The sequence below is a fragment of the Anabas testudineus genome, chromosome 24 (assembly GCF_900324465.2).
Source record: "Anabas testudineus chromosome 24, fAnaTes1.2, whole genome shotgun sequence".
Lineage (NCBI taxonomy): Eukaryota > Metazoa > Chordata > Actinopteri > Anabantiformes > Anabantidae > Anabas > Anabas testudineus.
In genome coordinates, this window is record NC_046632.1 from 11776739 (window position 1) to 11793119 (window position 16381).

Here is a 16381-nt window from a genome sequence, read left to right on the forward strand (position 1 = left end):
TATATGTTTCTACACTATGCTGACTGAAGAAGCAAGAAAGACAAACAAAATGCTAAGAAAAATGAAGCGAATGGTGATTACATAAGGTTTTTTTTTCTATGAACATGCATGACGTTTTAATTTTTAATATTTACTACAAATAGCACTCTTGCATTTTTTATTCAGTTATTGCATCAACTGTTCTAGAAAACACAGACTCAGACTGCTTTGAATGTTTTCAGAGACAAAATGTTCCCATTCCAAGGAGATTCGCTTTTATTTAACTTTATAAATTATTATTCCTTAAAACAAAATCCGCTCCTCTAAACGTGTCCCTATATGCTATATATACAGGTGAGACAGAAACCCACAGAGGCAAGTCTTCATGTCATCATCATCTGCTCCTTCATCAGAGCTTGATACAGAAAACATCACCTTATAGACTTTCTCAAAAGCTTTCACAGTGACACACCATCCTATCACACAAACTGAGAATAAGAACCAAAGCAGACCACAAAAGAAAACAATAACAGAGCTGACATGCACAGAGTACCCCCTCATGAGGAAACAGGAGAAGAAATATCAAAGATTCAAAAGACGGCTGAATCAATCCAGCATCAGTCTCAGCAGAAAAAGCAAGAGAACAGCTGAAGACAAAGACAACGTAACCTTTGGATCATTCGAAGCCAAGCAAAAAAGACTGCCAATGACAAAATCCCATTGATCTGACTGTTCATGTCTTTGTTGTGAAGTAAGCTGCATCATTTTTGGGTTGCATCATATACTTTAGCTTCGTAGACTCAATCTAACTCTGTGTGAAATTAAGAACCAAATGTTTTGTTAATTACAGAATATTTCAAAAGGTAGATTTTGAGATACTTTATATTATGTTGAAGTGTCCTTGGGAAAGAAACTGTGAGGTACCGATCCAGCTGGATCAGGCCACTACCTTGCATGGTGTGTGTCTGTGTGTGTAAATAAGTGAAGAGAAGCCACATTGTGTAAATATTTTGCTTTTTGAAATTCCTTCAAGCCATTCCTGAGACATCAGTAATAAGTTGTGAGTTATAAGAATGAGATGGACGGACAGCCTCCAGCCACAGTTACTGTCAGCACAGGGACATGAAACCACCTGTGTGTTCAGATGGTGCCTTTAAGAACTCTTATGACAAAAATGCTAAAGGCACAAATCTGTATTTAAGATTAAAACTGTATATCTACAGTGTATGTGAACAGGTGTCTGCATTAGCTGATGCATCGGTCATTAATGTCCACAGGGACTCTGTGCTATAGTGAACAGACCCATTGAGATAAAGCAGAGCGAGATAAAAGACCACACAACACCTGGATCATACTGCTGTGTGATGATAAATAATCAGTGTGGTACACTGGAGCTGTCTTTAAAGACACAGCGGATTACACTGACGGCCAAATGAATGAACCACAGTAGCACAAAAATCATAATACAACGCCTGGTTTGATTAATTTATTCTCCAACATGAGATCGGCTCAGTCTGAACTGTCCCATTTGAGCACAGATTGGATGTTATGCAGATGATTCATGCATATTTAGATAGTTTGAATAAGTACCATGACTATTTACAGCAAAATGTGTCAGTGGGGCAATGTCAATTTATTTATAAATGGTTTTAAAATGGAAAAACCCTGCACCAGTTTTACAGTAGGATCCTATTCTGATGTGGATCCTCGTTTCATCTCATTGTTCCTTCTTTCAGCATTTGATGTCCACAGATCAAATGACAACTGAAGCATTAAATCCATTCCTATCTACCTGCACCATTCAGCAGATCGGCATCACCAGCAGTGAAACCGCACTGGAGGTGATTTATTTATTAGGAATAACAAAACCCCTGCAAAGATGGCTAATTGTGGTGAAACAGCACAAAATGCTTCACAGGCTCAGCCATAAATCATCCACCAGGCTCTGAGATGATGTGAAGGGAGAGGTAGAGGGGAGGCTGCAGCAGTAGGACACTTAACTGTGAATGCAATTTCACTCAATTAACTGTGTGATGGAGAACCAACATGCCTTAACAAGCCACATATACTATATCACAGCCCTACTGAAATGAAATCGTAAGCTCACTGAATGCTGCAGAGCACAAGAGTGACCTTTAGGCTGCAGGTGATCCAACAGAAAGAGACAACAGTGCAGTTTATAGAGCTCCACATACGTGTAGATAGAGTTCTTCTGCCCTACTTTCATATATCCTTTCTTTCTCTTCCTTCCTGTCTTCCATAGAGGATTAACAAAATCCCAGGTTATCATCTCCAGTACATTTGTGCTTCGTTACTAGAATGTGGACCATTAACAGTGGCACTGAAGCATCACAAGTGAGGACACAATGAAACATCTTTACAAAGATTAAGTCTGGAAACCTCTGAACCAGCGATAAACCGACCAGCTGGTAATTCAGGTTATAAAAGGTTTTCGTAACTAGCGGCAAGATAATTAAAAATCTTTCCACCATCCCATCAAGACTGGCCAACACTGGTGTGAGGAAATTATTGTTGATTTCTCAGCAACTCGTTCACTATTTCTTCCTCAAGACAAAAACCCCTCATCACAGGTGCCCTCATCAAGCAGCAAGGACAAAGACGCAATGAACTGTAAAATAGATGAGAAAATGTAAGGTGTTGTGGTATAAATAAATAAATTATAACCTGACAGACCTGTACTGTGTGCTGAATACAGGTGTGAGCTTCCTTCATTTGAGGGACCTTTTGATTGAGCCCAATATTTCTTCACAGCAAAACTTTCTTTTTTCTTTTTCCACAAAATCCAAATACTGTATCTGTTATATAAGACCCATGGGATGCTGGAAAACTTAATTAACTTTTCTTGTTTTCCTCGGGCTGCCTTGAGTCTCATATTGGCAGATAAGTTTACGTTTAATTTTATGCTGTGAAACAGTGCAACTTATATGTTCTGTGTTGACAAAAGAACGTGCACACATGATATTCAACCACACACACTAGTTTTTTCCATGCCCATTCAACATCCACGGTGTTGATAGATTTAGGAGTGTGGCTGTGCAGAAGGCAAGGAAGGAAATCAATACCACCCACAGATAATTTCATATACTATTCAGCAAAAACACAGCAAGCAAACCGCATAAGACCAACAATGGGTGCAAAGTGGGAGCAGCTAGCAGGGCAGACGCTCTCACAGTTTTTCACACTAAATCCATATAACCACGTGCAACCTGAGGTTATTTATATGATCTACCATGCAATAACACTTCAACCTGCATCAGGACACATGGTCACAGCCATAATTCTCCTTTAGTTTGAGGGGAATGCAAAGTTTTCATCCACACAGAGCTCAAGAATATCAAATAAAACCATACGGTGCTAAATTCAACTCCACCTTATTAGATAATTAAAGAACATAGTAGTAGTTTATACTTCTTTTCTCCATAAATCAAGTTTCAGAAATACGCTGACCATGGCTTTATCTGTATGATATACTATAGTAAACTTGTGTGTTCTGCACTATGATTGTCACAAATTACTGATTTCCTATTGCACTTAAATGTCACTTTTTCAGCATTATGTAAGTATTTGGCTTCTACTTTCTTTGTGGGGCTGCTCACTGTCGATGGATTCCTGTGAATTACTCGTCGGTAATGACAGATGTTTTATTATCTGGACAACATGCAGTCTCGTCTGCGTGTGAATTTTAGATCCATCTGTTAAATCCAACCACTTCAAGGTTTTTTTTCTCACCAGTTAGTGCCTGAAGAAAAACTGAAGCACATGATTAAAACAACACATCTTGTCATCAAATTTATACTCCAGCTTTTGTAATGTAAGAAGAGATAAACCATATGTTCCACTCACTTTCTGAAGGTTGGTACGGACCCCTGTAAGGATCGCGCAGCCGACGTCCCCGAACCATGACTTTGTCCAGACAGCAGGCTGTCTGTTTCAAAGGCAAACATCCCGTCACGGTCATCAGGAACATCCAGGAACTCTCCATCGCTCCAGACTCCCACTGTGCCATCCATGGGCTGGTATCGGATCTCTATGGTAACGCTGGTCTGAAAATAAACATAAAGTTGATAAAAATAAGTTTATTGTATCCATCCTTTTTGCAGTCACATTGCAGTTATTCAACTTACATAATTTAAAGACATTTTGGATAAAATAAATGTTGACAAATGTTTGGTCACTCAATGACAGATCTAATCTAGAAATGTTTAACAATACCAAAATGAAAGTAATATTATTATATATGAATGCCCCTACAGGTTAGAAGAAACTTTAACAAGACTAGAATTTATCTTCTTAGATTATTTGCTTGGGGAAATTAGATTGACAGTAACTGTTAGTTTAATGCATCCCAGAAACACTGGTGACACCGTAGTTTGTCTGTGTTGTCCCCTGGGGAGGCGTGTTTGTCTAATTATTATCCTCCTGACAATTGACTAATGTTTTACTATGGGGTGACCAATTTATTCTACTGACAAAGACAGATGAGGAGAGAATATACGCAGGGCCTCCGCTCATTTCCTCTCTCCTGTCTGTCGCACTCCTATCTGTTCCTTACTACCTCGCAAGGCAATCACTGTAGTCCATGAGGAGTTCGATTTGTTACTATGGCAACCTCACGAGTGCAGAGTTGTAAGCAAAAGTAATGCTCTCCGGTTATGTTGGGTTTAGTTTTACCAGTTTCTTGCCACAGGGGCGTACAGTTGTGAAATTCTCTTGTGTTCGAGTGTTCTCGGGTGATCATTAGAAGTCACTTGCACACGTATCAGTGTGTGTGTGTGATTATCTACGTGTGTGTCTAAGCCCTAAAGCACCTCCATGCTGCGTGTCATCATCTCAGAAACAGCACATCAGCACTCCCAGCTCCACTAACACAATTCCGCACCCCGGGGTGCTTTAAAACCTCATAAGGTTAGGTTTTCCCTTCCCTCACACATCCATTTCCGCAAACACACTCCATCGATATCTTGTGTATTCACCAGCAAAATCATCTCTGCTATTGAGCTATGCTCTGTTTATCTGTCTTAAACATAATTTCTAATCAATAACAAATATCTGGATTAATGTTGATGACAAATGTCCTGATGTGCTGATGTTGCTAAGAGACTGTTTGATTTCCATCAGGTCCTTGTTAATGTGAGGGTCTTAAATAGCGATGCCTTTTATGGGCCGTATGACGTTTGTGTTTTTCTCCTATTGTTATTGCTGCAGGTGCAATAGAAGATTGATTTCTCAATTTATTTTTCCTCAGTTTGCTTGAATACAGAATAAATGTGTGTGAATGCATTCTGCCGACTAATAAGATAAAATACTACTGCTGCTAATAGAGTGATACACATCTTATACATATTTGCCCCAAATTCATTCTGACATTTTTAATATAATTTAATGAACACACAAACCAAATGTTTCAGCTTGCACCCTAAATTATCAAGAGTTTCAGGGCTGCAAGCATCAGCAAAAAAAATGATGGTTGGGGTGGGGAAGGTGCTTCTTCAGCTGAGATTTACTGAATATTTGATGTCTCTGGTATCTTTAAGATCTCTGAATCTCTGTGAATTTTAAATATAGGTTATGTACCCTTAGCTCTGACTAACCCTTTAACCCTTTGTGGACCATGTGTCCAAAGAGGATTGGAAAACTCGATTCTTTTAAAAATGAATAAAGAAATAAGAAAGAGAAATAAAGGATATAACACACTTCTCCCCTCAGATCATTTATTTCTCCCCCACCACCAGATAACTTATTTATTCCCCACCACCAACCATTTGCAATCTGCAGATCCATTTTTCCAAAACACTCCTGGAAATGTATTTATTTTTTTTCAGTTTGGCAAATTCATCGCTTTGATCTCTTTTGTCTTTTTGGTCCTTGTAGCATTTTCCACTTGTGCTGGCCTTGAATTTGATAAAGAGTCATCACTAGATGGCTTTAAATCAGGAGAATAGGGTGGAACATCCAAACAGTTGATCCCTGAGCCACCAATGAGCAGGGAGGTCTTGGTGGCTCAGTGTGCAGGAGTGTTGTTGTGGTTAATGGACCAGTCACTCCATTTGCATTTGTGTTAAACACTCTGTACACTGTAAAATGCCTTGAGATAATGTATGTCTTATGTTGTAATTTGGCACTATATAAATAACATTAAACTGAATTATTAAGTTGTCGTAGTGAACATTTATCCATATTTTTCAGCCAATAGCCAAAGTTTAGGGATAAATACATTTAAACAGATCCTGTTTTAACAGTAAATACAATTTTGCATAAAAAATCCATACTTAACAGACAAACTCAATCTTCAGTAAGATATCTTTACCTTTATTGAGGTGTTGTTATCATCAATGAGTGTGTCGGTCAGCTCTAGGTGCCCCTCTTCAGCCACCTTTTGAAGAACCATACAGAAAGTCCCCACGAGTCTGCAAGCAAACACCATCAGACAGCAACACATGGTCAGCGGAAATCACTTAGATCAATAACATACATGGTGTTATGTGTTTTTGTAATTTCTTCCACTATTGACCATGTGTGTGACTGAGTCAGTTTTCTGTCATTGTCATGTTGCTAGTTTATGTCAGTAGTATGTCAGTGAACAGACTGTGGGTGGGTACATGCTTTGACAGATATTGAGAGTGGTCTACTACCTGTGTCACCAGCTCAGCATAGTATGTTACGCCTAGTGATTTAAGAGCAATTTCAACTGCACACATATTGTCAATAAATCCTCCTTTACACTTAGCATCTCCTCTTGGACAAAAAGCCATGGGAAGTGTACATTTACGGTAGCTAAATTATAACCCAATATAACGTTCCTTGTTTAGTCCTTTAGTGTCTATACTACTATGAAATTAATGTAGGTAAATAACATATAGTGTATAGGATCCTTCATACAGGCTGTGCTATTGTTCAGTGAAGGTGTGTTTTAAAGATAATATTCATTGAACAATTCAACATTTAAATACAAAAAGATCCCACACCCACAGACTTATTCTGTGGGTGGTTTGCTGAGTATTTTTAGCTGATTGGTTTGTTTTTCACTTTATGTTTTGTTTTCATACTGCACCCACAAGAGCTCAGACCCACTGACTGCAAACTAACTGCCCTGTGTAAAGTGGGTGTTACATTTCAAGCTAATACAATCAGCACTAATAAGACAATAATAGGTTTGGCAACTTTGCTGTGAGAAGTAGCACATTTTGTATTGTACCAAATATTAAAGAATGAGGACATATGGTAAAATATATATTCCACATAAGTTCTAGTGTGACACTAGAGAGCTACAAGCATTTCACACAGCTAATTCTCCAAAGCTTTAAACACATTTCAGCAGGAGGCAGCAATTCAGAGCTACTGTACTTCTCTTTAACTCTTATCAATACCCCCAAGGGCAAGCAGCTAAACGGATGGAGACGCATGAACCATTCATCCAGCACTTTGAATGAAAGGTTATTCTTTGCCTTGCTTTTTGTAAAGTTCACTGCTATTTGGAGTTTGCAAGAAAAGGTAAATGTTTCAGTGTGTTTTAAAGTAAATCTGGAGGTGATATAGGCTCATTGCTGACATGAAAAAGCCAATTCAGCAGTTTCTTCTCCTGCATTTCACATGGGGTGAATTTAGGTGAATATATATATGTTTTCAACTATAAATATATAGTAGAAATCTCACCTTTCTGACAGTTTTAACAAAAGTAAAAGTAGATTTCATGGCAGAACTGCTGTTCTAGATTTTATTAGATTGTACAGACGTACCTAATATAGTGGCCAACGAGTTTATATACTGAATAAGATCATCAGACAGACGTTGATTTGTATGCTGTCTAAGGATCCTTCATAACAATAGGCAGAAACCCAGTGCATTTACCATTCAGCTGGCCAGGTATATGAATAATTTAAAGAGTTTCCCCCAAAACAGTGTGTTGTTTGCAGAGCAGTCAGTCACACACAAACAACATGAAGCGCAGCCCACTCCAATTCACAGTCACATGTCTTTTCTAAGTCTATTGACACACACAGACAAACATGCAGTTCATGTGGACTGCAAATACAGCTGTGGTTTTATTTTACATTACATACAGTGCAGAATAATTTATATTCAAATGATGCTACGAGATAATCAGTAAGAAGAGCAATCACCACGGTGGACATGAGTTCACAGGGAGAGATTGTGTAATATCACAAAACAAAGGCCCACAGTCAATAGGCTCACTGCTTGCATGTGCGCACACACACACACACACAAAAAATCCACAGAGATCACAGCTAATGATGTGAGCTGTCTAACAGGACTATAGCGGAACACTCACCCCTGAATGTCTCAGTGTGAAAAAACAATAAATACTAACTTATTAACTTTATAACCTAACAACAAAGGCAGTGCTGGCTCTTTATCAGGGAGCAAACAAGATGTGCTCTGTTTAATACCTTCCATTATTCTTCTCCTCTCCCTACACTGATCTCGTTCTCTCGTCTCCATCTCTCAGCTCAGTTGTGAGTCGGTTCAACCTACAAGACGCCGAGGCTACATTTGTCAGCAGCCCTTCAAAACTTAATAATGAGGCAAACTTAAACTTCCAGAACTTGACTTCACTTTGATTCCCAGTTATTCAAAAAAAGTACGTCCTTCCCCTCAGGCGATGGCAGATGCTTTCTCTGTGAAGGTGCAATTCTGCCAGGCTCCCCACTGACGCTCAAATTTACAGACTTGACATGACTCAAGAAGAAAGTCTGTAAGGATATTAATGGTTTTTGTGCTGTAAACCTTTTCTTTGAAGATGAATAGAAACTTGTTTTCACTGAAAATACTGACCCATTGCACACAAATCCACTCTTTTCTTCTCCAGACAGTGATGATCAATATGTCCAGGCCAACTTAGAAAATGGTCTATTATTTCCTTTCAGCCATTGTTACGTGTGTACAAGCGCTGAATAATTGAGCCGAGCAGGGCCTATCATGTTCTTGCTCACTTTTTAGCACTTCAAAAGGTGGCATTCATTATTGATCATCATTCTGCAAACAATTTACTTTCATCTGCTCCATAATTCAGAGCTGCCTTCCCTTTCAATTTGTATTACTTTTCTATGCAAGCGTCCAATTTCTTCTGCAAATCGAGGTGTGATTATGACTAAATATCAGGCTCAGATGAACTCAAGAAGAGGTGAGCACAACTTTGAACTGTGAAAAAAAAAAGAGCTGTACAAGGTTGCACTAATCTTCTTTAACTGCTGGTAAATCAGCTGATGGACAGTGGGAAGTAGAAATGCCACAGCTTATGAGCTGTGGCATTTGCTTTGGTGCTTTGTGCTTTGGTCTTTGATGAGTACAGGCAATGACTCTGCCGAATACTACAGCCATCAGCGGACACACACACACACATACATACACAAAAAAAGTCAAAAGATCTGTATTTATGAGTCTACAGTGCAGAAAACATTGAACTATCAGGGTGACTATTGCAGAACACCATAAAGGAAGACGCTGCTTACTAAAAAGGACGTTGCTGCACTCCTGAGGTTTGCCAAAGAGCACATTGACACTCCACAGCAGTATTGGCAAAATGTTTTGTGAACTGATGAAACTATATTGAACTAATTGGAAAGAACACACATCTCTACATCTTACATAAAAAGGTCACTGCATATCATCACAAAAACATCATCCCAACTATAAAGTATGCAAGTATGGAGGCAATATCATGATTTGGGTCTACTTTGTTACAGCAGGGCCTGGCCAGCTTGCAGTGATTGATGACTTCCCAAGTGTATCAAAAAACTCTTCAGGATAATGTGAGAATGTCTGTACGTGCAGGTCTGATCCACAGCATCAGGTTTTTATGGTTGTTCTCAATAACAATATAAAAGATCAGAATTTTTTTGTATTATTATTTTAGGCACAATATATTTGCTAACACTTTTCACGGTTTAGGACAAATTAATGCAGAAAACCATGAAATCCATTCACGTACTTTTTCTTGCCACTGTATCTCCAGCCGTGTTTGCAGCACTGTAAATGAAAGTGTCCCTAATGATTGCAACTTTAACAGTCACAAAGTATGTTAATGCTTTTGGTTAAATATAAAACAAAAAGGGCTCAAACACATGTTGTCAGAGCTTCAGGGACGAGAAAGCCAAGATAAAGAGTTACAAAGGCATGCTTGACAAGGCTTCTGTCGGGGCTTCTTTCTGCAGCGACAGAACAGATCACGTTTTTAGCACCTAAGGCTGACATTCAGATAACTCTTCCACCAAGATCAGGTGTCCCAAATAATTACTGCTGTTATTCAAAGCATTAGTCAAGCCTTAACTGGCTTTTGCTCTTTTTCTTTTTTTACAAGTTGTTGCACAGGATTGCATACTATGTCTTAAAGTGATGAAAGCTTCGCTTGTACTCAGCTGACACAAAGCAAACAATGAAAATCCTGAACCTGAAAGAAGCTTTGATGTACAAAATCTGTTGTGTAAAAGTTACAATGCCAGTGTACCTCAAGGTTATCCATTTATTCATCTCAAAATAACCAAATATGAGGTAACATCGGACTTATTCACAGCCAAAAGAAGACAACGGGTTGAACTGAGGATAAGATGTTTGAACAGCATGAAACCATATTAAATCTCTCCCATTTTAGACTGTCAGTGCATGAACTCTGTGTACCTCCTTAATAAGACTTTCATTTCACTATGGCTGGAAATTTGTAGTGTTCTTTAACTGTTTTCAAAGAAGTTGAAGTTAAGGTTAGTGAACATGGAGGTTTAGTCAAATTCAGAGAAAGATCATTAACGTTTTATGGTTCATAGTTTCATTAACAGGATTTTAAGCATCACTGGCTGAACAGTAGAAATATAGAGTTTGTTGTTGCTCACTAGGAATGTGGAATAAAAACATAACTTTAAACCACATGGGAAAACAGATAATAAACCCAGTCCACTGTATATGGCAGTAGAGACCATCGCTCATTGCTGCCTTCTCTTTGTGCTGCGGTAACGTGATCACACTTGGGGTCACAAGGTGTGACACACTGGCCTCACAGTGTGTTGGTGTCTACAGCGAGGAACCCGATCAGTTACCGTGGTAATACTGCAGCTTGTGGACATATGGAGCAGGTGTGAGAACAACACGGGCGACGACTCGCCTTGAATTATTTACTCACTCGTGTGTTCTGCTTGTTTTTGTGTCTTCATATGCACAAGACTACTTGTGTATGTAAAGATGTTTGTTTTAGTGATTATTTTGTATGGGGTTCGTGAATCTGCATATTTGCTTGTCATGGGAGTGGAAATAGAACAAAACAAATATTTGCTAATTAGCATTAAACACTAAGAATAACTGAGGCTGTGGGTGATGTCATTGGTTTTACAAATATTTGGTCATAAACAAATTAATTGGACAACTCAAACTTCTGATTTGTGATCCAGGGGAAACGTTTGAGATAAAAGGGTTTATATGAGCACTGGATAAAGTGACCAGAGACTATTACCCAGAGCCTCAAGCCTCAAAAACTAAATAAACCACTCTATCTCTATTAGGTTGTCACTTGCAATGAAGCCAGCTCAAGGATTCAATCAGGCAAAACACATACTGCCTGTGACACGATCACAGATAAACCTAACCTGCTACACAAAGAATGACTGATACAGTATGTGGTCCGGTTAACAATCCACACAGCAGTTCACACACAGACATGCACACTGAGTTAATGACTGTGTGGGCAGCGTAATGTGTCCTCAGTCTGGACAAATCATCAAGGCAGCTAGCTACATGCAGCAGCTGATTGATTTGCTCTGGACAAGGGGATGGACAGGTTTCCTGACACAACCAGCCTACGTCCCTGCAGCCCAAGCAGCTGCAGTTCAAACTACACATGAAGGGACGAGATAAAGAATAGCGAGAAAAAGAAGAGGGGAAATGTAGAAGGAAATTAGTTAATTAGTGTCATACATAACTCCCTCACAAATTGTTTTTTAAAGAAGTAATTAGAGTGCTGTGTAGGAGGTTTAAGTGCATGAAGAAGGTTTCAGTGCATATGCTCAAGAGCACTGTGATCATGAATGTAAATGACTCATAACTGAAATGTATCCTCCTCAGCTCGGGACTTGACAGTAAAAACATACAAGCTATGGCAGCAAACTGTTTCTAAATTAGGCATATTCTCATCAATCAACTTGTCAAGATAGAATATGTTAAACGCAGCAATACAGCCAGACACTCACAGATTAAAGACGCTTGACATTTAAGATCCAAGTCGCCTCATCCCCTGCTCACGATCTGACTGAGAGCATGAAGTGACAAATGTCCCCATTACTGAGGATCTAATGCTGTTTCATTACCTCTGCTCAGCGTCTGATGTGAAACTCATTCATAGCCACCGCTGTAGTCGGTTACAAACACAAAATCAAATCAATTTAGAACTCGCTCTCAGGGAACAGAAGGCTTATTCTCCTCCAGCTGAGAAACATGCACCGTGTGTCAGTTTGAATCGGTCACAGGCCCTGACAGAAAGGGCAGTAAACGCACAAACAGTTTACTTTGAAATACCGTTCGGCGTGATAAATGTGATTTAGGGACAAGCTGGGATTGTTGTACAGCTCACCTGTTGGAAAAGACTTTGCTGTAGTTGTACACTTGTATCGCCAACATCTCGCTTCCATCCAGCCTGCTGGCAATGGGCCATCGAAATGTCTGAAAGAGACAGAACATTAAGCCTTTAGAAGTAGTAGATAACCTAGCTTGTAGCCTAAAATTTACAGTTTCTACAGAGATGAAAGTGATATAAATAGCCTCATTAAACTCTCAGCAAAAAAATGTGAATAAGCCTCTTGTCAGTCAGACCTGAGACACTGGGCTTAAAAGAATAGTTAAAAGCTACAGAGGTGCTTTTCAGGAGGGAACACTAGCAACACATAACACAAAAGAATCCAGGTTATATAGCCCTGACTGAGAATACTGATGAGCTTTATTGCCATGAGGTAAAAAAGAAAAAAAGCAGAAGAGACTGATAATAAATTCATGAAAATGTCAAAAGTCCAGGTCCATGGATAAACCTCCTAAAATAACAATGGAAATGTCAAACCTCAACTTTGACAGGAAAACGTAGTGTAACTTCATTTTACATAATTGTGATCTTTGTGATATCTTTACTACAGTAGTTGGCTTTGCACAGTACTTTCCATTCTGTTAAGCACATACAGTACAGTAGCTTAGATCTTGTGAAGATCCTGTCATGTATAAATCATATCAATCCTGATTCTGTCCATACGCTGAGTTGGCCCTCCACTTGCCATGACTCAGTTTCCAGAATGGCATTGACAGTTTTGCACATTTCTGGTGAGTAGATAAAAAAAACCCCATCAAAACATGTGTGTTTATATTGTGTGTTACTATCTGTGTATAAAAATAAATTTAAAACATTATTACATGAAAAGTAGACTTACCAAAAGTTAGTTAGATAGAAAGAAACTAATGCCCAAACTAGCAATAGAGTGTATCCACAACTTGCTTTAGGTTTGTTGCTGCTGGTTTTGCAATAGCAGACAGAATTATACATTGACCATAACTCCTTTTAATTATAACAGGCACTATTTAAGCTTTGGAATATGATTTAGATGAAAAAGAAATCTGAAATATACAGTGGTTATGATAGATGTGTTAAAATCTGATCTAAGTAATTCCTTTCTCCAAGTCTCATTATGGATATTAACATGCACATAAGTAAAATCTGTCCCCAATTTGTGATGCATTATTCAGCTCTCTCGTGTTCATTAATCATGACAGGCTGCAAAATTAAACAAAGAACATTTTAAAGCACTAGTGATGCATATATTGATTGCTAGTCAGTAGCTCACGTCTGAGGCGTCTCATCTATGATAAAATATCATGTGCATGCACTGTGATAAAATTTGAACAGGTGATTTAAAACTCATTCACCTCCTGCTGATACTGCAGGCTACAACGCAGGCTGTCAGGCAAGCAATCCATCAGGATGGTCCCATTACTGAATCCTGGGGTTTCCACCTGCTAGTGGAAGACCTGCCTACATAGATCTGTGGGCATGCTTGTGTGCTATATTAAACTATCAGGATATGCTCTCTGCCCCGAAGCCAGACAGCCTGTGGTTTTTCTTCCCAGATCTCAGCCAGGCATGACCAAAACGGATGCTTCCTTCTTAGCTGCTCTTGAAACAACCTTCAAACTCCTTCAGAGCCATCATTGGTGCCTGAGATTATGGCCAAAACAGATGTACCACATCTCCTCTCCAACTAAATCTGCTCCAGTTTGTTTAAGCAACCAAGAGACAGGAAGAGGTAGACGCCCCAGCATGGCCTTAATGCTGCACAGATGACAGCACATGCAGCTAATGGAGGAAATTACAGCTAATCTACAAATACTGTAGCTCAAGTGATACGTACTGTACGTACAACTTCAAACGTGATTATGATTTATCAAGCACCAGGGAAACTGGATAGCTTTTCTTTCTCACTCTCTTTTTAATCTGTGCCAGAATAGAATAAAGCTGCAACTAAACCTTTTAAAATATATATAAAATAACCAGTCTAATATATATATATTTTTATGTAGTGTAGGTGTTGGTACCCAAATTAGTAGCCTGCCAACTTTAAGCTTCCACTTTCAGTCGTGTTAATTCCTTTATGTGTCTCAGCACTTTGCCTGTCTGCATTTTCTTTTTCAGTGTCCAACACTGCATATCTACACAAACATACAGTAATCCACAATGTGGAGGAGAAAGATATTCACGTTTCCTAAGGCTATCATAGACACCATGACAAGCAACAGCCAGTAGTCTAAATACCCACACAGTGCAGAGCAAGAAATGAGAACAGAAAATCCACTAAAGTGAGAAAATGGTAAGGTTTAGTTTAAACACAGCAGGAATTCAACATAAAAACAAATGTAATTTAAGTGTAAGTTACAGGTTTACACAAGCTTACAAAAGTCGGACAATACACTCATTGTCTACTACTGTTTTTATAATTATACAGTGTTTACACTTTGTAGTAAAATATTCACATTTGTCAACATAAGCAGTTTTCCAATGTGCAGTAAGTGTTTTTAATCTTTAGAAAAAAGTGGTTTCTAAAAGCCAAGTTTAAAAGTATTAAAGCTCATCCTCAGAAGAATGAGCTCTTTAATTTTCTCATTTAGATAGTTTTCCTGGTCCCAAATGTCTTTTACTCAGCTCTTTATTTATTTAACACATACAATCAACATGAATAAATAACAAGATTATATACTTACAGTGATTTAGCTCAACATCTATTTTTAATCAGACGTCTGTAAACAGCAATAAGCTAAAATTTAAACACACATTGCAGTGCATTGTCACGCTATTTCAACCTGCTGCCTGGATGCATGTACTATAAAACACAGCAGATTAAATTTATTGGGACTCATTGATTCACTGTTGTCATGGTTACTGCAGTAAAGCATTATTATATTCTCTATCAGGTGATAGATGTCTCATGGAGAGACAGATAAAATATTAAATAAGTTAAAATAAGACAAATGATAATGTCTGTTTTAGAACAAAGAAGGAGACAAAGCCAAGATGAACTGAGCTGCCAAAGGGTCCAAGATCAAGATTCCAGAGACGGCCCATTTTGAGTGTGATCTGACCTTTAGACCAAAGATGAAAGTGGATACAGCTAATGGAGCATGTTATATCAGAATTTGTGACAAAGTCAATATTTTTTGCACTGGGGCAAATCTTTAAAGATATTTTTCTTGAAATATTGAATTGCCTGACTTTATGTCTTTAAAACCTGTCAGAAATTATTTATTTCTCTGTCATGTATCTTATCAAACTGCCTTTTTCCTTTTCAGGGAGCCAATATAAAAGATAATCTCAAATGCAGGAATGGGAAGTAAAATCAATGCAGGACATGATAAATGGACATATTACAGTACAACTTTATCATAGGCTGTGGAACAGTAAAAAATAAACTGAATGACAGCTGGACTCCACTTAGCTACTTCAGTTTCTAGATCTTTGTTTAACACATGTTGCTTCACTGTCAGGCTCTCATGGTTTTTAGAAACACTTGAAAAGGAACAGAGCCAAATTTATTAATAACACCTGTGCTTCTCCCCAAATAAATGTGAATTATGAAAAGTGAAGTAAGTGTAAACACCTGTCGGCTGTGCAGGGACAAAATGGAAAAAATAAAAAGAAACAACTTTATGAATGGGAGGTTACACTGTGTTCTTGTTCTGTTTGCAGCAGTGGACAGCTTGGACTTGACGCTGCCATTACTAAGCCTCAAACACTAACTGCAATGCACCTGCTCTAACATTCAGACTGACATCTTTTTATCAAAATGCATCACAGATTCTCTGGATAACAAAATAGCATGACAAGCTGATTTGATAAAACAACACTGGTTTT

The 16381-nt window shown here is 38.5% G+C and overlaps 1 protein-coding gene across 6 annotated transcripts in view; it reads right to left on the reverse strand.

The window, feature by feature from the left end:
• The window catches only part of otofa (otoferlin a), a 58192-nt gene that overhangs the window by 31293 nt on the left and 10518 nt on the right, over positions 1-16381 (reverse strand). For all 6 annotated transcript variants that reach the window (XM_026341946.1, XM_026341947.1, XM_026341944.1 and 3 more), the window contains exons 3-5: positions 12572-12660; positions 6308-6407; positions 3844-4043 (exon numbers count right to left, since the gene is read on the reverse strand). In XM_026341946.1, coding sequence (XP_026197731.1) covers positions 3844-4043; positions 6308-6407; positions 12572-12660 — 389 coding nt within the window. The remainder of the gene's footprint in view (positions 1-3843; positions 4044-6307; positions 6408-12571; positions 12661-16381) is intronic.